The sequence below is a fragment of the Salmo trutta genome, chromosome 27, assembly GCF_901001165.1.
Source record: "Salmo trutta chromosome 27, fSalTru1.1, whole genome shotgun sequence".
NCBI lineage: Eukaryota > Metazoa > Chordata > Actinopteri > Salmoniformes > Salmonidae > Salmo > Salmo trutta.
The window spans coordinates 16,904,536-16,925,446 of NC_042983.1; the positions used below are offsets into that span (position 1 = coordinate 16,904,536).

At 44.7% G+C, this 20,911-nt stretch overlaps 1 protein-coding gene across 16 annotated transcripts in view; it reads right to left on the bottom strand.

Annotated features, from left to right (window-relative positions):
- Nucleotides 1-20,911, bottom strand: part of LOC115164453 (ankyrin-1) — a 183,850-nt gene that overhangs the window by 155,140 nt on the left and 7,799 nt on the right. For 3 of the 16 annotated variants that reach the window (XM_029716964.1, XM_029716950.1, XM_029716947.1), the window contains exon 1: nucleotides 15,837-16,204. The exons of the other annotated variants lie outside the window; for them this stretch is intronic. In XM_029716964.1, coding sequence (XP_029572824.1) covers nucleotides 15,837-15,962 — 126 coding nt within the window. In that variant the 5' untranslated portion in view covers nucleotides 15,963-16,204. Of the gene's footprint in view, nucleotides 1-15,836; nucleotides 16,205-20,911 lie in introns of those variants that run through there. 16 annotated transcript variants of the gene reach the window in all.

Below are 20,911 nucleotides of genomic sequence, written 5' to 3' on the forward strand. Positions count from 1 at the left end.
AGAGAGAGAGAGAGCGAGAGAGAGCGAGAGAGAGAGAGAAAGAAAGAAAGAGAGGGGGGAGGTGGAGAGAGAAAGAAAGAGAGGGGGGCAGAGACACATTAACACTTGCAGTAGGCAGTGCTGGGCTGCTGATACATTGAGATACTACTACTAGTGCCACAGTCATCACCACCAACACAGTCTCCACTCTCAGCCTCTCTCTACTACTGGCCTGCCTGGCCCACTATCAGTCTACAGGCTGCAAACATACACTACAGGCTAGGAGACAGGGTAGCCATGTCAAAGATAATACGAACCCTTACATATCATCCTCGTATTTGGAGTTGTATGTGCATTGCAAATTAGGGCTGGCACAATATCGTGGCACAATTATCCCATCTTCTAAACTCATTGACAAGTGGCACCACTGAATTATGGCATCAATATGTGTCTTAAAATAAATAACTACATATACAAAAATTGAAATAATATATATCATATAATTTGAATACAGGGAGGGACCAGGAAACCTGGTCACAATGCAGACACAGTGGACAGATACGAGACACATTTTAATACCATTGTCACGACTTCCGCCAAAGTCGGCTCCTCTCCTTGTTCGGGCGTCGTTCGGCGGTCGACGTCAGCGGCTTTCTAGCCATCGCCGCTCCATTTTTCTATTATCCATTTGTCTTGTCTTGTTTCCATACACACCTGGTTATAATTTCCCCAATCAATCTACTTGTATTTAACCCTCTGTTTCCCATCATGTTTTGTGTGTAATTGTTTCATATTTTTTGTGGTGTTTGATTTATGCGCTTTACTTTGGTTATGTTCTATGGTTTTGAGCACATTTTTATTTATGTAGTGCTCTCGTATTTTGGAACTATAACAAAGTGCGCTTGGTTACATTTCGCTTCTCTCCTGCACCTGACTTTGCCTCTCATACACCCGATATTGACAGAATTACACACCTACCATGGAGTCAGCAGGAGCAGGTACCCTGGTTAGAGGAGTCGAGGAGCGCGTCCAGGAACATTCGGCCATGTTACATCATCTTGGTGCCATGATGGATCGCATTATCCAGACCATGGACTCTGGCGTCACCCCAGGTGAGTTTGCACCACACTCATTCAGAGTCCTCTGTTGATCAACTGTTTGTGCCTGTTGGTTTCCCTGAGTTTTCCCCACATTCCCAGCATAAGGCGCTCGTCGATTCAGGCGCAGCTGGGAATTTTATAGACAGAGCATTAGCCATTCGGTTAGGGATCCCCATTTTTCCTATAGTCAGACCCTTCCCGGTACACGCTCTAGATAGTCGACCATTAGGGTCCGGGCTAATCAAGGAGGCCACCATCTCCTTGGCTATGGTTATGCAGGGGAGTCATGAGGAGAGAATCAGTCTCTTTCTCATTGACTCCTGCATTTCCTGTAGTACTAGGCCTTCCTTGGTTGGCTCTGCATAACCCCACTATTTCCTGGCAACAGAGGGCTCTCACGGGATGGTCGCGAGAGTGCTCAGGGAGGTGTATAGGGGTTTCTGTTGGTGCTACCACGGTGGAAAGTCCAGACCAGGTCTACACCGTGCACATCCCCCCAGAATATGCCGACTTCTTCTGTAAAAAGAAGGCGACTCAATTACCACCTCATTGACGGGGGGATTGTGCGATAAATCTCATGGCAGACGCTGTGCTTCCCAGGAGTCACGTGTGTCCCCTGTCGCAAGAGGAGACGGTGGCTATGGAGACATATGTCTCTGAATCCCTGCGTCAGGGGTACATTCGGCCCTCTACTTCACCCGCCTCCTCAAGTTTATTTTTCGTGAAGAAGAAGGATGGAGGTTTACGCCCGTGCATTAACTATAGCGGTCTCAATCAAATTACGGTGAGGTACAGTTACCCGCTACCTCTTATCGCCACGGAGATTGAGTCAATGCATGGGGCGCGCTTCTTCACAAAACTGGATCTCACGAGTGCGTATAACCTGGTGCGTATCCGGGAGGGAGATGAGTGGAAGACAGCGTTCAGTACCACCACAGGGCATTATGAGTACCTCGTCATGCCGTACAGGTTGATGAATGCTCCATCAGTTTTCCAATCCTTTGTAGACGAGATTTTTAGGGACCTGCACGGGCAGGGTGTAGTGGTGTATATCGATGACATTCTGATTTACTCCGCTACACGCGCCGAGCATGTGTCTTTGGTGCGCAAGGTACTTGGACGACTGTTGAAGCATGACCTGTACGTCAAGGCTGAGAAATGCCTGTTATTCAGCAGGCCGTCTCCTTCCTAGGGTATCACATTTCCACATCAGGTGTGGAGATGGAGAGGGACCGCATTGCAGCCATGCGTAATTGGCTGACTCCCACCACGGTAAAGGAGGTGCAGCGATTTTTAGGGTTTGCCAATTACTACCGGAGATTTATCCGGGGTTTTGGTCAGGTTGCTGCGCCCATTACCTCACTGCTGAAGGGGGGTCCTGTAAGGTTGCGGTGGACGGCTGAGGCGGACAGGGCTTTTGGGCAACTAAGAGCTCTGTTTACTTCGGCTCCAGTGCTGGCCCATCCGGATCCCTCTTTGGCATTCATAGTGGAGGTGGACGCGTCCGAGGCTGGGATAGGAGCCGTGCTCTCACAGCGCTTGGGCACGCCACCAAAACTCCACCCCTGTGCTTTCTTCTCGAAGAAGCTCAGCCCAGCGGAGCGTAACTATGATGTGGGGGACTGGAGTTGTTGGCTGTGGTTAAAGCGTCGAAAGTGTGGAGGCATTGGCTTGAGGGGGCTAAACACCCTTTTCTCATCTGGACTGACCACCGCAACCTGGAGTACATCCGGGCAGCGAGGAGACTGAATCCTCGTCAGACAAGGTGGGCCATGTTCTTTACCCAGTTTCTGTTTACCCTATCCTACAGACCAGGTTCCCAGAATAAGAAGGCAGACGCACTGTCCCGGCTGTATGACACAGAGGAGCGACCCATGGATCAGACTACCATACTCCCAGCTTCCTGCCTGGTAGCGCCAGTCGTGTGGGATCTGGATGCGGACATTGAGCAGGCGTTGCGTACAGAGCCCGCTCCCCTCCAGTGTCCCGTAGGGCGTATGTACGTTCCGTCTGCTGTCCGTGACCAGTTGATCTCTTGGGCCCACACATCTCCCTCCTCTGGTCATCCGGGGTTCGGTCGGACGGTGCATTGTCTGACTGGGAAGTACTGGTGGCCCACTTTGGCTAAGGACGTGAGGGTTTATGTCTCCTCCTGCTCGGTGTGTGCCCAGTGTAAGGCTCCAAGACACCTGCCCAGAGGTAAGCTACATTCCTTACCGTTCCACAACGACCTTGGTCACATCTGTCCGTGGATTTCCTAACGGATCTTCCTCCCTCACAGGGAAATACCACGATCCTGGTCGTTGTGGATCGTTTTTCTAAGTCCTGTCGTCTCCTCCCTCTGCCTTGTCTCCCTACGGCCCTACAGACTGCGGAGGCCCTGTTTACGGCACTACTCAGGCACTACGGGGTGCCTGAGGATATAGTGTCGGATCGGGGTCCCCAGTTCACGTCGAGAGTTTGGAAGGCGTTTATGGAACATCTGGGGGTCTCGATTAGCCTTACCTCAGGTTTTCACCCTGAGAGTAACGGGCAGGTAGAGAGAGTTAACCAGGATGTGGGCAGGTTTCTGCGGTCATATTGCCAGGACCGGCCGGGGGAGTGGGCAGTGTTTGTGCCCTGGGCCCTGGGCCGAGATGGCACAGAACTCGCTTTGCCACTCCTCCACTAACCTCTCCCCTTTCAGTGCGTATTGGGGTACCAGCCGGTTCTGGCACCGTGGCATCAGGGTCAGACCAAGACTCCTGCGGTGGACGACTGATTTAGGCGTGTGGAGGAGACATGGGAGGCTGTCCATGTCCATCTGCAGCGAGCCACGCGTCGCCAGAAAGCCAGTGCGGACCGCCACCGCAGTGAGACCCTGGTGTTCGCACCGGGGGACCGGGTCTGGCTCTCGACCCGTGACCTGCCCCTCCGCCTGCCTTGCCGGAAGCTGGGTCCGCGGTTTCTGGGGCCATTTAAAGTCCTGAGGAGGGTGAGCAAGGTATGTTATAGATTACAGCTTCCCTCTGATTATCGTATTAACCCCTCGTTCCATGTGTCTCTCCTCAGGCCGGTGGTGGCTGGTCTGCTCCAGGAATCTGAGGTGCGGGAGGTCCCTCCGCCCCCTTTGGACATCGAGGAGGCCCCGGCGTATATCGTTCGTTCCATCCTGGATTCGAGGCGTCAAGTGGGGGGCCTTCAGTACCTCGTGGAGTGGGAGGGGTACTGGCCGGAGGAGAGGTGCTGGGTACCGGTTGCAGATGTTTTGGATCCTGCACTGCTGCGGGAGTTTCACCGTCGTAGGCCGGATCGCCCTGCGCCTCATCCTCCGGTTCGTCCTCGAGGCCGGTGTTGCCGCTGGAGCCGTGCGTCAAGGGGGGTGTACTGTCACAACTTCCGGCAAAGTCGGCTCCTCTCCTTGTTCGGGCGGCGTTCAGCAATCGACGTCACCGGTTTCCTAGCCATCGCCGCTCCATTTTTCTATTATCCATTTGTCTCGTCTTGTTTCCATACACACCTGGTTATCATTTCCCCAATCAATCTACTTGATGGGAAACAGAGGGTTAAATACATGTTTTGTGTGTAATTGTTTCACGTTTTTCGTGGTGTTTGATTTACGCGCTTTACTTTGGTTATGTTTTGAGCGCATTTTTTTTAATGTAGTGCTCTCGTATTGTGGAACTATAATAAAGTGAGCTTGGTTACATTTCGCTTCTTTCCTGCACCTGACTTTGCCTCTCATACACCCGATATTGACAACCATGTGTAGACCTATTTTAGAATACCCTGGGGGATATTAAATAATCCTGATTGTACTAAGAATTGGCATTTGGTGCAAATCAATCCCTGAATGGCCGTTAAGGGAAACTGTCAAACTGAAATATTTTACTGTATTACCAGAGGAGAACTAGACATTTGAAATATCTTAAATACCAGTTTTACTTATTCTCACAAATGTGCTCTGCCATCTTAATATTCATATCACAGGATAAAATAACGAGTAAGAGACATGAGGAAGTATCCAAGGTTCTGTGTCATATGTTGTTACTGTTCTGAGGACAGTAGGCCTTAACAAGGGATAGTTCACAAAAATTACTAAATGACACATTGATTTCCTTAACCTGTAAGCATTCTATGGATAAAACATGACATCAATCCAAGCTTTTTTCTTATTTCCCTGGCAGTGTTTCCAAATGGAAACATTTGATCATTTGTGGCACAAATCCCATTCAAGTCATGGTACCAATATTAGCATTTTTTGTGCATCGTGTCCAAATCATCTGAAAGTATCTAAAATTGATAATGAAGCTCAACAAAGTCACTTAGATCAGTACCATGACTTGAATGGGATTTGTGCCTCAAATACTAAAACATTAGCATTTGGAAACAGTGACGGGGGAACTATGTCAAAGCATGGATTACTGTCATACCTTGTCCATAGACTGCTTACAGGGTAAGGAAACCAATATGTAATTTTGTTTAACTATCCCTGAAATCTGAGCAAGGTAAAGTATTGACCTCAGATCTACACCATTTTATTTTTTACCTTTATTTAACTAGGCAAGTCAGTTAAGAACAAATTCTTATTTACAATGACGGCTTACAAATAAGCAACCTTTTACTGTAAAAAAAAAATAAAAAAGAAGGGATATTGCACACGTGTGTTTGTGTGTGTTTGAGTGTGTGTCTGTGTGCATGTGTCCGGTGCAGCTCTATCAGTAAAGTGAGAGAAGTGTGTCTGTTACCAGGAAGGGATGACCTTGCTACAGTACTGTGACACTGTGAGGATAGGGAATAGGGACACTCCAGATAGCAGATAGATACCACAGACAGCTGATGAAACAGCTGCATTAAAACAGGTGTCAAGTGGCAAACATGAGGAAAAAAACAAGTCAAATAGTGAATACCATTATATCTCCACGGAAGCATTGGTGAGAACAGAGATAAATAAATCTATCAGTGAGCGAGCCATAGTGCCTGAGATAAGAAGCCTTCAGGGAAAATATTCCGTGAAAAAAAGCATAAATGGGGAAGACAATTCAACCATAGCCTCTGTATAACCCAGCACTGGCCTGTGTGTCACCCTGCTCTGAGACGTGTGGGGACTCAAATGTCCCCCTAAAGAGTCCTCCTGTCTGCACCACAAACACAAACTCAGGCCCACTGCTACAGCAAGGGTGGACACAAGACATAACATTATGACTGTACTTCAATGGTTTAGAAGAGCGAATGGAGAAAGAGAGAGAAAGAGAGAGTGCCCCCTGTGATAACATCTGCTCCAGGAACCAAGATAGCCTCTAAGCTGGAGAGAGGGGAGAGGAGGTTAGGGAGGGGAGGGGAAGGCTGGGGTAGTCACAACACTTATTTAACAGACTTTATTAAGCTGGGTGGCTGCTGTTTACATAAGTGACATGGGATACTCTGTAACAATACACTTTCAATCAAAGTTGGGCTGCATGGCCAGAATGACTGTCTCTCCCCCCTTCGCTGGTCTCTCCCTCCACTCCATGGACTCCCATACTGCCCGCCACACACACACACACACACACACACACACACACACACACACACACACACACACACACACACACACACACACACACACACACACACAAAAAGTAATGTGGGCTCAACAGCCATGTGGGACGAAATCAGTAATAACAGCCTAATAAAAGATAAACGTGATAAAATATGGGGCATTTCCACCTGCTATTTTCAGAAGACAACAAAAAAAGATTAAATGCTGAATTGAGTGGTGGGGGCCCTTGAGGGCCCATTGGTTCTCAGGTCCATGAGTCACTTGTCCATATCTAAACAACTAATACACCCATAGCACATACTGTACATACTGTATCTACCAAATAGGTTTCCCAGCTAGCACATTTGGTCCATTGAAAGTTGTGGGAATGTAGGTTTTTGGTTTCACATTTTTTGTGGGAATGAAGCCATGCCGGGTTTCTGAGAACAGAAGTGAAAATGTTTGCATATAGAGTGCTTGCAGTTGCGTCACAAATCTGACATGATTTGGAAAGGGACACACCTGTAAATACAAGGTCCCACAGTTGACAGTGCATGTCAGAGCAAAAACCAAGCCATGTGGTTGAAGCAATTGTCCGTAGAGCTCCGAGACAGAATTGTGTCGAGGCACAGATCTGGGGAAGGGTACCATTTCTGCAGCATTGAAGGTCCCCAAGAACGCAGTGGCCTCCATCATTCTAAATGGAAGAAGTTTGGAACAACCAAGAACCTTTCTAGAGCTGGCCGAAAAACTGAGCAATCGGGGGAGAAGGGCCTTGGTCAGGGAGGTGACCAAGAACCCGATGGTCACTCTGACAGAGCTCCAGAGTTCCTCTGTGGAGATGGGAGAACCTTCCGGAAGGACAACCATCTCTGCATCACTCCACCAATCAGGCCTTTATGGTAGAGTGGCCAGACGGAAGGCACTCCTCTGTACAAGGCACATGACAGCCCACTTGGAATTTGCCTAAAGGCACCTAAAGGACTCTCAGACCATGAGAAACAAGATTCTCTGGTCTGACGAAACCAAGATTGAAGCCTTTGGCCTGAATGTCAAGCGTCACGTCTGGAGGAAATCTGGCAATGCTCATCATCTGGCCAATACCATCTCTACAGTGAAGCATGGTGGTGGCCGTATCATGATGTGAGGGTGTTTTTCTGTGGCAGGGACTGGGAGACTAGTCAGGATCGAGGGAAAGATGAACGGAGCAAAGTACAGAGAGATCCTTGATAAAAAACCTGCTCCAGAGCGCTCAGGACCTCAGACTAGGGCGAAGGTTCACCTTCCAACAGTACAACGACCCTAAGCACACAGCCAAGACAACACAGGAGTGGCTTTGGGACAAGTCTCTGAATGTCCTTGAGAGATCTGAAAATAGCTGTGCAGCAACGCTCTGTAAGGACTGACGCCGGACAGGAGAAGCAGGTACGGGAAGTCAAACATTTATTCCGGAACGGACATGGAACACGACAAGAACAGTGTCAGCACATGGGTAAAACAAGGACAAACAATCCTGAAGCAGGGAACAGAGCTAGGAAACAGACATAGAGAAGGAAATTACAGAAGTAATTGAATCCACGTGAGTCCAATGAGCGCTGATGCGCGTGACAGGAAAAGGCAGGTGTGCGTACTGAAGGTGGCTTGAGTGCGTAAAGTTGGGGAGTTTGGCGCCCTCGAGCGCCAGAGGGAGGAAGAGCGGGAGCAGGCGTGACACACTCCCTATCCAACCTGACAGAGCTTAAGAGGATCTTCAGAGAAGAATGGGAGAAACTCCCCAAGTACAGGTATGCCAAGCTTGTAGCGTCATCAAATCAAATGTTATTGGTCACAGACACATATTTAGCAGATGTTATGGCGGGTGTAGCAGGTGTGTACAGTCTCGAGACTTCATACCCAAGCAGACTCAAGACTGTAATCGCTGCCAAAGGTGCTTCAACAAAGTACTGAGTAAAGGGTGTGAATACTTATGTAAATGTGATATTTAAATTTGCAAAAATGACTAAAAACCTGTTTTGCTTTGTCATTAAGGGGTATTTTGTGTAGATTGACGAGATAAAAAATGTAATCCATTTTAGAATAAGGCTGTAATGTTGCAAAATGTGGGGAAAGTGAAAGGGTCTGAATACTTTCCGAAGCACTGTAATGTTCGCTAGTTAGCTAACTTTACATACTGTATAGCTAGCTATCTACGTAAATCAAAAATCACCAGCTCGCTAACTTCAAATTAGCTAGTTAGCTATCTTGATGTATTTATCGTTGTAACTCCAAATGCATTTATAGCTAGGTAAAGTAAGGTAAGTTAGCTAGCTAACAGCCATGGAAGAGGGTGAAAGGATTAGCTAGCACTTCCAGCTGTCAGAGAAGGGAGAGTAGGTTACTCTGGATAGGGCAGGTAACTTTGTGGGAGGACATTATGAAACTATTCTCAAATTCCAGTCCCTAGTGAGAAAAACTGAGGACAGAGCGATATAGCAGCATAATATTCAGGGCTGTCTAACTTGAGTATAATGCAGCCTGTTTCTTTGTGATGTTTTCTGTCCTCAGATAGAGAGCCGTCAAACCCTGTCTGCAGATGAAGAGTTCCCAATGAATGTCCTAAGAGAATAAAGGTACATCCTTGTATACCATGGATCACAGTATATGTTAGCAAATTCTGTGAACAAAAATACAGTTTAAAAGTCACACAATGTCTAAACCTGATTCAATGTATCAAACCTAATTAGTTAATAATCAAGTGTGCCATTGCTGGTCTGGAACAGAGTCTGCTCCCCCAGTAGATCAGGGATCAGTGGAGTGAGGTTGGACACCTCTGCTATTGAATTTTTTTGTTGTTGCTGAAATTGTTTTAGTAACAGCCTACTTGTTACTAAAATGTCTAACCTTTACATATGAGTTAGCTTACTTGTACACTTTGAAATAATATGAAAGTGTTGATTCTTTGAAGTTGTGTTTTAACCTGTTTTGTTAACATAACTATTATTCAAGATTTACTAGTGTTGATGTTGATGAATCACAGATCACAATCCTGCAATAAAGAGGGAAAGGGAATCTGTCTAATTTGTCTGTGTTTCTGTGTTGTATTATAAAATGAAAAGTACCTTATTGTTCAGTCATAAGCTCTCCAATTAGTTTTATTTGATTGTCACTATATTTTTCAGGATTTCAGCCATGTGAACCCATTTTGCATCTGATAATAGCATGCAACACCAATGCAGCCATAGGCCTACAGCAGTGGTTCCCAACTCCAGTACTTGCGTACCCTGTGTTCCCTGTGGCTCAGTTGGTAGAGCATGGTGTTTGCAGCGCCAGAATGGTGTGTGCAACGCCAGGGTTGTGGGTTTGATTCCCACGGGAGGCCAGTTCAAAAAATGTATGAAATGTATGCATTCACTAGTGTAAGTCACTCTGGATAAGAGCGTCTGCTAAATATGTGAAATGTAAATGTACCCCCAACAGCATACTTTTGTTGTAGCCCCAGACAAACATACTTGATTAAACTCATTGAGGGCCTGATGATTAGTTGACAAGTTGAATCAGGTGTGTTTGTCCGCGGCTACAATAAAACTGTACTGTTGGGGGTACTCGAGGATCGGAGTTGGGAACCATTGGCCTACAGTATGATGGCAGTAGCCTTATGGGCATTTGCAATGCACCCCTTGTCATTGTATATCTGAAGCAGAGAATAGATTAACTCACACTGTTTACATATTCTTCAGCTATGTGTTCTCAATTTAAAAATTATACCAGTAGACAATATATATGAGGCTAATCATTAAACTAGATTTTGTACATGCCTTGTGCTGACATGGCAATTTAGGTACCATACCGATGTAAGAATGCTGTTCATCGATTACAGCTTAGCATTTAACACCATAATACCCTCCAAACTCGTCATTAAGCTCGAGACCCCGCCCTGTGCAACTGGATCCTGGACTTTCTGACGGGCCACCCCCAGGTGGTGAAGGTAGGAAACAACATCTCCACCCCACTGATCCTCAACACTGGGGCCCCACAAGGGTGCGTTCTCAGCTCTCTCCTGTACTCCCTGTTCACCCATGACTGCGTGGCCATGCATGCCTCCAACTCAATCATCAAGTTTGCAGACAACACTACAGTGGTAGGCTTGATTACCAACAACGATGAGACGGCCTACAGGGAGGAGGTGAGGGCCCTTGGAGTGTGGTGTCAGGAAAATAACCTCACACTCAATGTCAAAAAAAAAAGAAGATGATCGTGGACTTCAGGAAACAGCAGAGGGAGCAACCCCCAATCCACATCGACAGGATAGTAGTGGAGAAGGTGGAAAGTTTAAGTTCCTCGGTGTACACATCACGGACAAACTGAAATGGTCCACCCACACAGACAGCGTGGTGAAGAAGGTTCAACAGCACCTCTTCAACCTCAGGAGGCTGAAGAAATTCGGCTTGTCACCAAAAACACTCACAAACTTTTACATATGCACAATCGAGAGCATCCTGTCAGGTTGTATCACCGTCTGGTACGGCAGCTGCTCCGCCCATAACCGTAAGGCTCTCCAGGGGGTAGTGAGGTCTGCACAACGCATCACCGGGAGCAAACTACCTGCCCTCCAGGACACCTACACCACCCGATGTCACAGGAAGGCCAAAAAGATCATCAAGGACAACAACCACCCGAGCCACAGCCTGTTCACCCCGCTATCATCCAGAAGGTGACGTCAATACAAGTGCATCAAAGCTGGGAACGAGAGACTGAAAAACAGCTTCTATCTCAAGGCCATCAGACTGTTAAACAGCCATCACTAACAATTTTTTTAAATCTTTATGTAACTAGGCAAGTCAGTTGAGAACAAATTTTTATTTTCAATGACAGCCTAGGAACAGTGGGTTAACCGCCTTGTTCAGGGGCAGAACAACAGATGTTTAGCTTGTCAGCTCAGGGATTCGAGCTTACAACCTTTCGGTTACAAATCCAACTCTAACCACTAGGCTACCTGCCACCCTGACTTTGAGTGGCTGCTGCCAACATACTGACTCAAATCTCTAGCCACTTTAATAATGAAAAATTGGATGTATTAAATGTATCACTAGTCACTTTAATGTTTACATACCCTCCATTACTCATCTCATATGTATATACTGTACTCTATACCATCTATTACATCTTGCCTATGCCGCACGGCCATCGCTCATTTATATATTTTTATGTACATATTCGTATTCATTCCATTACACTTGTGTATAAGGTAGTTGTTGTGAAATTGTTAGATTACTTGTTAGATATTACTGCACGGTCGGAACTAGAAGCACATGCATTTCGCTACACTCGCATTAACATCTGCTAACCATGTGTATGTGACCAATAAAATGTGATTTGATTTGAGGTGGGGAAATGTATGAACCAGGAGATGGGATCCTTGTCTAAAAACATACACAACTACTTCTACCAAGTTAAATGACAGATACTTTTCTCCCAGACTGTCTGAGTGGCACTTGGAGGTGCCACTGTGATACTGAAGATGGTTTGCCTTAGACTACCACAACAATTGCATTGTCTATGCTAAATGTGTTTAAATTGTAAAGAAAGAAACTAGTTTGGCGATAAGAAATACTTTTTATTCAAATGGGGCTAGGCAAAGCAAAGATGACACAATACTTTTAATTTCCCCCATACAACAATATAGCCTACTATTAAAGTACAGTATGTTGACAATATTATAAACAATAGTCTTTTACACATTCCAAATTACATTTTATATATTCATACATTTTAAGGGGGCACTTTTGTTATGACGACAAGGTGAAGGTGCTTTACTCAAATGGCACAACAGAATCGTTCAGATAGCCCAAAGCACAGCATAAAACATCTCGTATAATTGAGAGATGTCTCCTTTCATATCTGGAAAAGGAAAAAAATTGTAGAATTAGAAACTGATGCTGCTGCAGCATTGCTCATCTTCACAGTGGGAATGCAGTCAACATGGGTGTCTAGATAGAGGTCAGCTGGTTGAACCTACAGTAGTACACCTGATGCTAGAGTATCCCTTCTTCAGGTCACCTAAACCATCAGGGCTCTTAATTGTTTGGTTGTGTTTAATTCATTCAGGTGGTTTTAGTGTCATATAAAGATTCAATCTATTGTTGGGCTTGAACAACCAATAGTCAACACAGCAGGTTGTCCTATAGCTCACTGAGGCCTTTGTCCTATTTTGTAATGTCCATACATTTTTCCTCCTCCTATTAATAAAGTTCTCAACAAATTGTCATTGGGTTATCATATGAATATATCATATGAATATATGATAACCACTGGAGTTTCTTTGGACAGTAATGTCCTCCAGGCTATATGGACGTCATATTGTACAATTTGCGTCTCCCCTTTTCATGGTCATGGCTAGAAGGGATCCGGCTTTTGTCAAATTGACGTCACTTTTGACAATTTGACTAAAGGCTGGATCTCTTTTAGCCAGGACCCCTTTTTCATAGCCCTAGATTACATGGTTTCATTCAAGACAAGGTGGATTTTATTGATATGTTGTCAGTGTCAGTAGAGTAGAGTAGGCCTAGGGTACCATCATAATAAAAAAGATTCTGCTAATTTCTCCAGTCACATAAAGCGCAGTATAATTGCATGAAATGTTTATCAAAGGCCACATTTTTCCTGTGCAAAGGGGCACCCAAGTGGCGGAGCGGTCTAAGGCACTGCGTCTCAGTGCAAGAGGCCTTACTACAGTCCCTGGTTCAAATTCAGGCTCTATCACATCTGGCTGTGATTGGGAGTCCCATAGGGTGGTGCACAATTGGCCCAGCATCTGCCAGGGTATGCTGTCATAGTAAATAAGAATTTGTTCTTAACCTACTTGCCTAGTTGAATAAAAGGTTAATAAAAAAATATACTGACAGCTGTCTGGGTTCATGTCTTGATGGGCAAAAAGGTTTCTTTGCTTTTCTGACTGTCCTTGAGTTTTACCTTGGCGTCACCAATGGAGTTTCATGATTTTGGGGAATCTGTAAACATATTTATTTACCGTTGTCTTTCCTGCCTTGATAGAGCAGACAAATACTCTACAGAAAATGACGTGGTGATGAATCAACTACTGTAGTTAGGCACTGTCATACAGTTTTGGGTAGCCGCTCGGCTGTTGTTGTCAGAAGATTGAATGCAGTGGTCTTCCAACATGGCCGCCAGGCGTCGTCGTACATCAACTACAACCCCTCTATTGTGCAAAATGTTTTATTGGGGGTTGCAGGGAGATTCTGAGAATGTTTTACTCTGGTTCCTTGAACGTTTTCCTGGGAGGCATTAATTAAAGCTTTGAGAACGGAAATCAGAGATTATTTGGAGGTTTTTGAATAACTTCCTTAAAACTTTCACAGAACGTTTCAATAAGACTTTTAATAACAGTGCTAGCTTGTTTTGGATTAACTTTTTTGAACTGCAAGCACATGTAGGACACATGGAAATTAATTTCCTTAGGCATTAAAAATGCAAACACATGTATTTTTTATTGTGACACGGCATCAGTGAGATTCAAACCTATAATCTTCTTCTCTATCCACAGAATTAATCCACTGTGTCACCAGGATGGAGCTAGCATGCCAGGTTTTTTTACTCATACAAAGCTGTTAACTTTAGTCTATTCAAACAGACCCCATTTCAAAGGAAACAAGCATTAAGATCAGGTTGGCCAATTAGTGGACACAGCCAACACACTTAACAAGATAGAGGATAGAGGGAGTTTTGTAGATGCTGAGATCTGAATGTATGTGTTTTTAAATAACATTCCCACAGAAGAAAATTGTTTCTTAACGTTCTCTGTATTGTTTGAGGACATTCGCAATGTCAAACCAGTTGGAGAACGTTCCTAGAACATTACCAAAATTGAAATTAAATGTAACCATGATTGAACTTTTAGGAACCATAAAGTTTTTTGGCATGTTCCTTAAATGTGCTGAGAATGTTCCAAAACCAAGCAACTCTCCTGCACAATTCCCAGAAAGTTGTGGAAAGGTTGTATACAAAATAACCATAGGACAACTACGCTCTCACCAATCTCTAAGAAATATATGGTTCTCAGAACGTTAAGTGCTAGCTGGGTGGCTAGAAACTCTCTGTTTGTAGCAGTGAAACAGCTCTCGTGACTTTCGTTTCTACCCAACTGTTTTTCTACCTCCAATACATCTTCAGCCATACACAAACTATGCATGACAACCCCACCCCTACCCCAGCATCCGTTCTCCCCCCTCCGTCCATATCCCTCTGTGGGTGCATCCTGTAAGGGTGAGGATCACTAGTAGCCGACAGTCAGTCAGTCTGTCTGTCTGTCTGTCTGTCTGTCCATAACTCTGTCTCTACTGCACCGGCATCAGATCAGTTTACAGCCGAACAGTCCTACAGGCAGATACATGCAGCTGGACACCAGCCCAGGGGTATACAGACAGACAGACACAGAGGAATGTCTTATTATATGCTAAACAATGCTCATCGATGGCTTTGATAAGCGTTCATTTTAATTCATGAAACTAAGTGAAATGTGAAGTAAAAGAGCCAAGTAGGGATGTCCCAGCTATCCCGGTCATAATCACAGATTGCACTGATACAGGTCCATCTGTAACCTACAACACAACAGCCAGTGATTGATGAAGCAGCATGTAATGTTTGTGGCAAGTGCAACTAGTGTGACAACAGCCACCAGCGCTGGCAGTGCAGTGCACAGGTCCCAGTATGAGAAAAGCCTGCAGGTAATTATTACTCCTAAGTCAGCAGTCATTACAATAGTTCTTAAATGAGAGGTAGAAGAAAGAGGATGATGAGAGAGAGCGGCACAAAACATGTCCTCTCTCAGGGAAATGTTGCTCATTGACACAATACGCCGCAGTGTGAAGACAAAGAGAGGAGAGACAGGGAGAGAAAGAGACAGGGAGAGAAAGAGACAGGAAGATAAAGAGACAGGAAGATAAAGGGAGAGAGAAAGAGGTAGAGTACCACACAGACCCATAGGACAGCTCTGCCAGAGGAGTCAGTAAATCAGGAAGAGGAGAAAGAGAGTGTGCAGTGTGCTTACAGTTTCCCCATTTCTGTATGCACAGTACATGTGTGTCAGTGCCACTTTGCACACACTGTAGAAACACGCATCAGTGTGTGTGCCCCAGCACCACTAACCAGAGCTTAGCATTAGAGAGAAAGAAGGGGGGGGGGGGCGTTTTTCTCCCTCCTGCCCTCATCTCCACTGCTCCCTCTCCCCACCCCCTACGAACCCCTGTAAGCAGACCCTTTACCTTGCGCTTTTTATCTCGCGAGCGGTTCCTCTTCTTGGCCTTTTCCTCCTCCTTCTCCTTGCGCTCTGCCTCAAGATGGGCTTCTAAATCCTTGTTCTTGCGGAGATGTTTGGCAGCTTGTGCCATGTTTCAGCCTGGTTGAGCCGACTGTATTGTGGAGATGAAGGTGGTAGAGGCCTTGCGAGGTCCTGGGGTTGGGGCTGAGATGCTGGGCGGATGCAGCACTGGAGGTCCTGCCTGCCACGAACAGACACTGATGGTGCCGGTGTGTGTTCCCTTGTATGGCCCTGCTGTGTCTAAGAGAGCATGCTCACACTGCCTCCTCCTCCTCTTCTTCAGCAGTGCAGTGCAGTCACACAGACATGCCGCACACACACACACACACACACACACACACACACACACACACACACACACACACACACACACACACACACACACACACACACACACACACACACACACACACAGGGAGGCAGTCCTCAGCCGTCTGCTGTAGGATGCTACTGCAGCTCTGCTCCCGCTCTCCTTCTCTCTTCCTCTGCCTCTTTCTCTCACTCACATACACTTTCCCTGTGTAATTATTGTAGCTGCCACTCCCTCGCTCTCGGATCCTCCATTCTTCCTATCTCTGAACCACAACAAGGGAGCAGAACAGGGGGAAATTCAGGTGAAGCTGTCTGTCTTTCTTCCTCTCCCTCTCTCTCGAGGCTCTAAGTCTCTCTTCCTCCCCTGCTGTTCCGCAGTTCTGTGAAACTACTCCGACCCCCCTCTACGGAAATGAAAAGATTAAGAAGAGAGGGATGGATGGAGGAATAGAACAGCCTGAACAGCTTTAAGTGAAAGTCAAATCTCCCTCCTCTTGCATTGATTTGGTTTCTTGTTGCAGTTTTTTTTTTCTCCTCACTAATAGTCCTGCTGCTTGTTCGTCTGTGGAAGGAAGTGCGGACAGTGTGGTGGACAGAGCTGTGGGCGCTACTCGCCATGGCTCTGCTACAGAGAATCACTAAGCATCACAGGCATTCTGAGTATCATCACACTCACTCACCAAGAGACCAGGGAAGACAAAAACCCATCCAAAACATGCACATAAAAAAATAAACTGCCTCTCTTACTCACTCACCGTGTTGCTCCCTCCCTCTCCCCCTATCGCTGCTCCCCTTCCCTTGCTCTCTTCCCCTCTCTCGCTGCTCCCACCTCCCTCTCTCCCTGCTCTTCACCCAGTTAGCACATATGGTTCCATGGAAGTTGTGGGAACATACGTTTTTGGTTTCCCATTGGTTCTGGGAACGAAGCCATAAGTTTCCTGACCAGTAAAACTGAATGTTTTGTAAATGTTCTGAAAACAGAAGTGAAAATTTCGACCTGTTCCTTTGAACGTGAATTTTTTACCCTGAATATTTTCTTGGAGGTTCTATTAACGTTCTGAGAATGGAAATTATAGATTATTTGAAAGGTAATTAAATAACATTCTGAGAACATTGTCATGACGTTGCCCTCCGGGTTTTCTATGCACCATCCCCCGACCTCTATACTTCTGACACAAGGCTGTGTGAAGGCGGTCGTAAATTCCAAAGGGAATGTCCTGCCTAACAGGCCACAGTTTTGAGACAGAGTGTTTTCATGGAGAGAACAAAGGATTCTTCCACCTCACAGAATTGGAGAACCGAACGACATTTATGTTCTGGAGAAGGTATAAAAGATCGGTGAAGAATCCAGCTATGAACTGGTCCGCTTGGTACAATTTTATGAAACTCATAGAGACAATATTTCCATATTACCATACTAAGGTTTATATACTAGCCTCAGCGATGAGACTTACATCTAATGGTTGTATAAAATTATTTAATAAGATTAAAGCTATTTGGAATATGTTGAGATGCTATGTACTGATGTTAATGTGAGAGAATTGTATTTCTGTACAAAGCTTAACTCAGTCCTCGGCACGCCCCCAGGGACACAGACAGGACAAGGCGTCATGTGACAGCTTTTCTATGTTCAGTATAAAACCCCCACCCAGAATTACTTTCTTTAGACCAGCTTACCTCAGAAGAGAGAGCCAAGGTTTGACTATGCATCCCTCTACTGAAGTTTAACCATACCACGTGGTTAAACTTTTAGACTATCGATACCGACAGAATAATAACACGTTTTTGATATTAATTGCTAGTCTGTAGCTAGAAATTCAGTATCATTGAACGAGAAGACCGACGAAACATCCATTCTATAACGACATTAATGAATGTCACTTTGAAAGATCCATTCTAACCAAGAGAGAGAGAGGGAACTCTCCAACAGAACAACCTCTCCAACAATGATCCCGACGACACACTGAGCGTAAATATATATTGATTGCAATTGTTCCCGAATGAGTGAGTGTTCATGTGCAAAGGATTAGCATATCAATTGTTAATATTTATCAACTCTGTTGTGCCTTCTCCGCTGACCCCCCACAACTCTTTTGTTTAACTAGCCGCCATGCCGGTTTAGCCCACTAGGGCACATTCCTCCACCATTTCTTTGTAACGATACCAACTGTTTGTATGCTTTCTGTGAATTACTTAGTTTAGTAAATAAATGATTTTAAGACAATTGATGTATGGCTGACTTAGTGAAGACTGGGTTCGTGCAGATAACAACAATTTACGACGTTTGAAATGAGACTGGACGAGGTAAAGAATACACCATTTAAACCAGAAGATAATCGGTCAGATACTATAATATAATATATAATGTTATAATATAGGAAAGTTATATTAGGAAAATTATACCTTTGTAATCTGAATATTTTCCTCCTAGATAATTACAGTTAAACGATTAATCAGTTTAATCGCGTAATAATAATTACAGGGAGTTATTTGATAAACATGTCTTCAGTTTAATGGTGCCCCAAAGACACGACAACATGTTTCAATAAGACTTTTAATAACACTGCTAGCTTAGGTTAACTGTTTTGAACTCCAAGCACAGATAGGACACATGAAAATGCATTTACTCATGCAAAAATGTGTTGTATTTTTTGGAGCATCAGTGAGATTCAAACCTACAGTATGCTCTTCTGTTCTCTATCCATGGAATTAGTCCACTGTGCCACCAGGATGGAGATAGAAAGCCATCTTTTTTGCAAACTCATGCAAAGCTGCTCATTTTAGTCTTCAAACAGACCCTATTTCAAAAGGAAACAAACACTCATTAAGATCAGGTGTGGCCAATTAGTTGACGCACCCAACACACCTGGACACACTTAACAAGATAGAGGATAAAGAGAGTTTTGTTGATGCTGAGAAAGGAAGGCATATGTTATTTAAATAACATCCTTAGAACACTCTACGACCTCCACAAGTGTCAGGAGATTTGTCTGAAGTTGGTATGTCAAGAGTGTGCAAAGCCGTCATCAAGACAAACAGTGATTACATTGAAGAATTTCAAATATATTTGTTAAATACTTTTTTGGTTACTACATGATTCCATGTGTTATTTCATAGTTTTGATGTCTTCACTATTATTCTACAATGTATAAAATAGTAAAAATAAAGAAACACCCTTGAATGAGTAGGTGTGTCCAAACTTTGACTGGTACTGTATATATGGATGCTGTTTAATGCCAGAAATATGGGGTTAAATACATGTAAAAAATATATATATTTTTCAGGAAATTATATATATATATATATATATATATATATATATAATTTCCTGATCTTTCTTATATCACTCAGATATAGGAAAGACAGTCCAGAACAAACTCCCTTTTTGATATTTTTGGGGGACTATCTGTTATTCAATGCATTTGTATGGGCTAATAGCAGTAAGGCCCCAACATTTTTTTTATCAAATAATTAGTTTATATATTTTTTTATACTTCAAATGTCTTAAGACACTGACGCCTCTCATTGTTCTACAGTGTGGGGAAAAAGCATTTGATCCCCTGCTGATTTTGTACGTTTGCCCACTTACAAAGAAATGATCAGTCTATAATTTTAATGGTAGGTTTATTTGAACAGTGAGAGACAGAAAAACAACAAAAATATCCAGATAAACGCATGTCAAAAATGTTATAAAATGATTTGTATTTTAAGGAGGGAAATAAGTATTTGACCCCTCTGCAAAACATGACTTAGTACTTGGTGGCAAAACTCTTGTTGGCAATCACAGAGGTCAGACGTTTCTTGTAGTTGGCCACCAGGTTTGCACAAATCTCAGGATGGATTTTGTCCCACTCCTCTTTGCAGATCTTCTCCAAGTCATTAAGGTTTCGAGGCTGACGTTTGGCAACTCGAACCTTTAGCTCCCTCCACAGATTTTCTATGGGATTAAGGTCTGGAGACTGGCTAGGCCACTCCAGGACCTTAATGTGCTTCTTCTTGAGCCATTCCTTTGTTTTGGGCCATTGTCATGCTGGAATACCCATCCACGACCCATTTTCAATGCCCTGGCTGAGGGAAGGATGTTCTCACCCAAGATTTGACGGTACATGGCATGAAATAGTCCTGTCCCCTTAGCAGAAAAACACCCCCAAAGCATAATGTTTCCACCTCCATGTTTGACGGTGGAGATGGTGTTCTTGGGGCCATAGGCAGCATTCCTCCTCCTCCAAACACGGCGAGTTGAGTTGATGCAAAAGAGCTCCATTTTGGTCTCATCTGACCACAACACCTTCACCAGTTGTCCTCTGAGTCATTCAGATGTTCATTGGCAAACTTCAGACGGGCATGTATATGTATTCTTGAGCAGGGGGACCTTGCGGGCGCTGCAGGATTTCAGTCCTTCACGGCATTGTGTGTTACCAATTGTTTTCTTGGTGACTATGGTCCCAGCTGCCTTGAGATCATTGACAAGATCCTCCCGTGTAGTTCTGGGCTGATTCCTCACCGTTCTCATGATCATTGCAACCCCACAAGGTGAGATCTTGCATGTAGCCACAGGCCGAGGGATATTGACAGTTCTTTTGTGTTTCTTCCATTTGCGAATAATCGCACCAACTGTTGTCACCTTCTCACCAAGCTGCTTGGCGATGGTCTTGTAGCCCATTCCAGCCTTGTGTAGGTCTACAATCTTGTCCCTGACATCCTTGG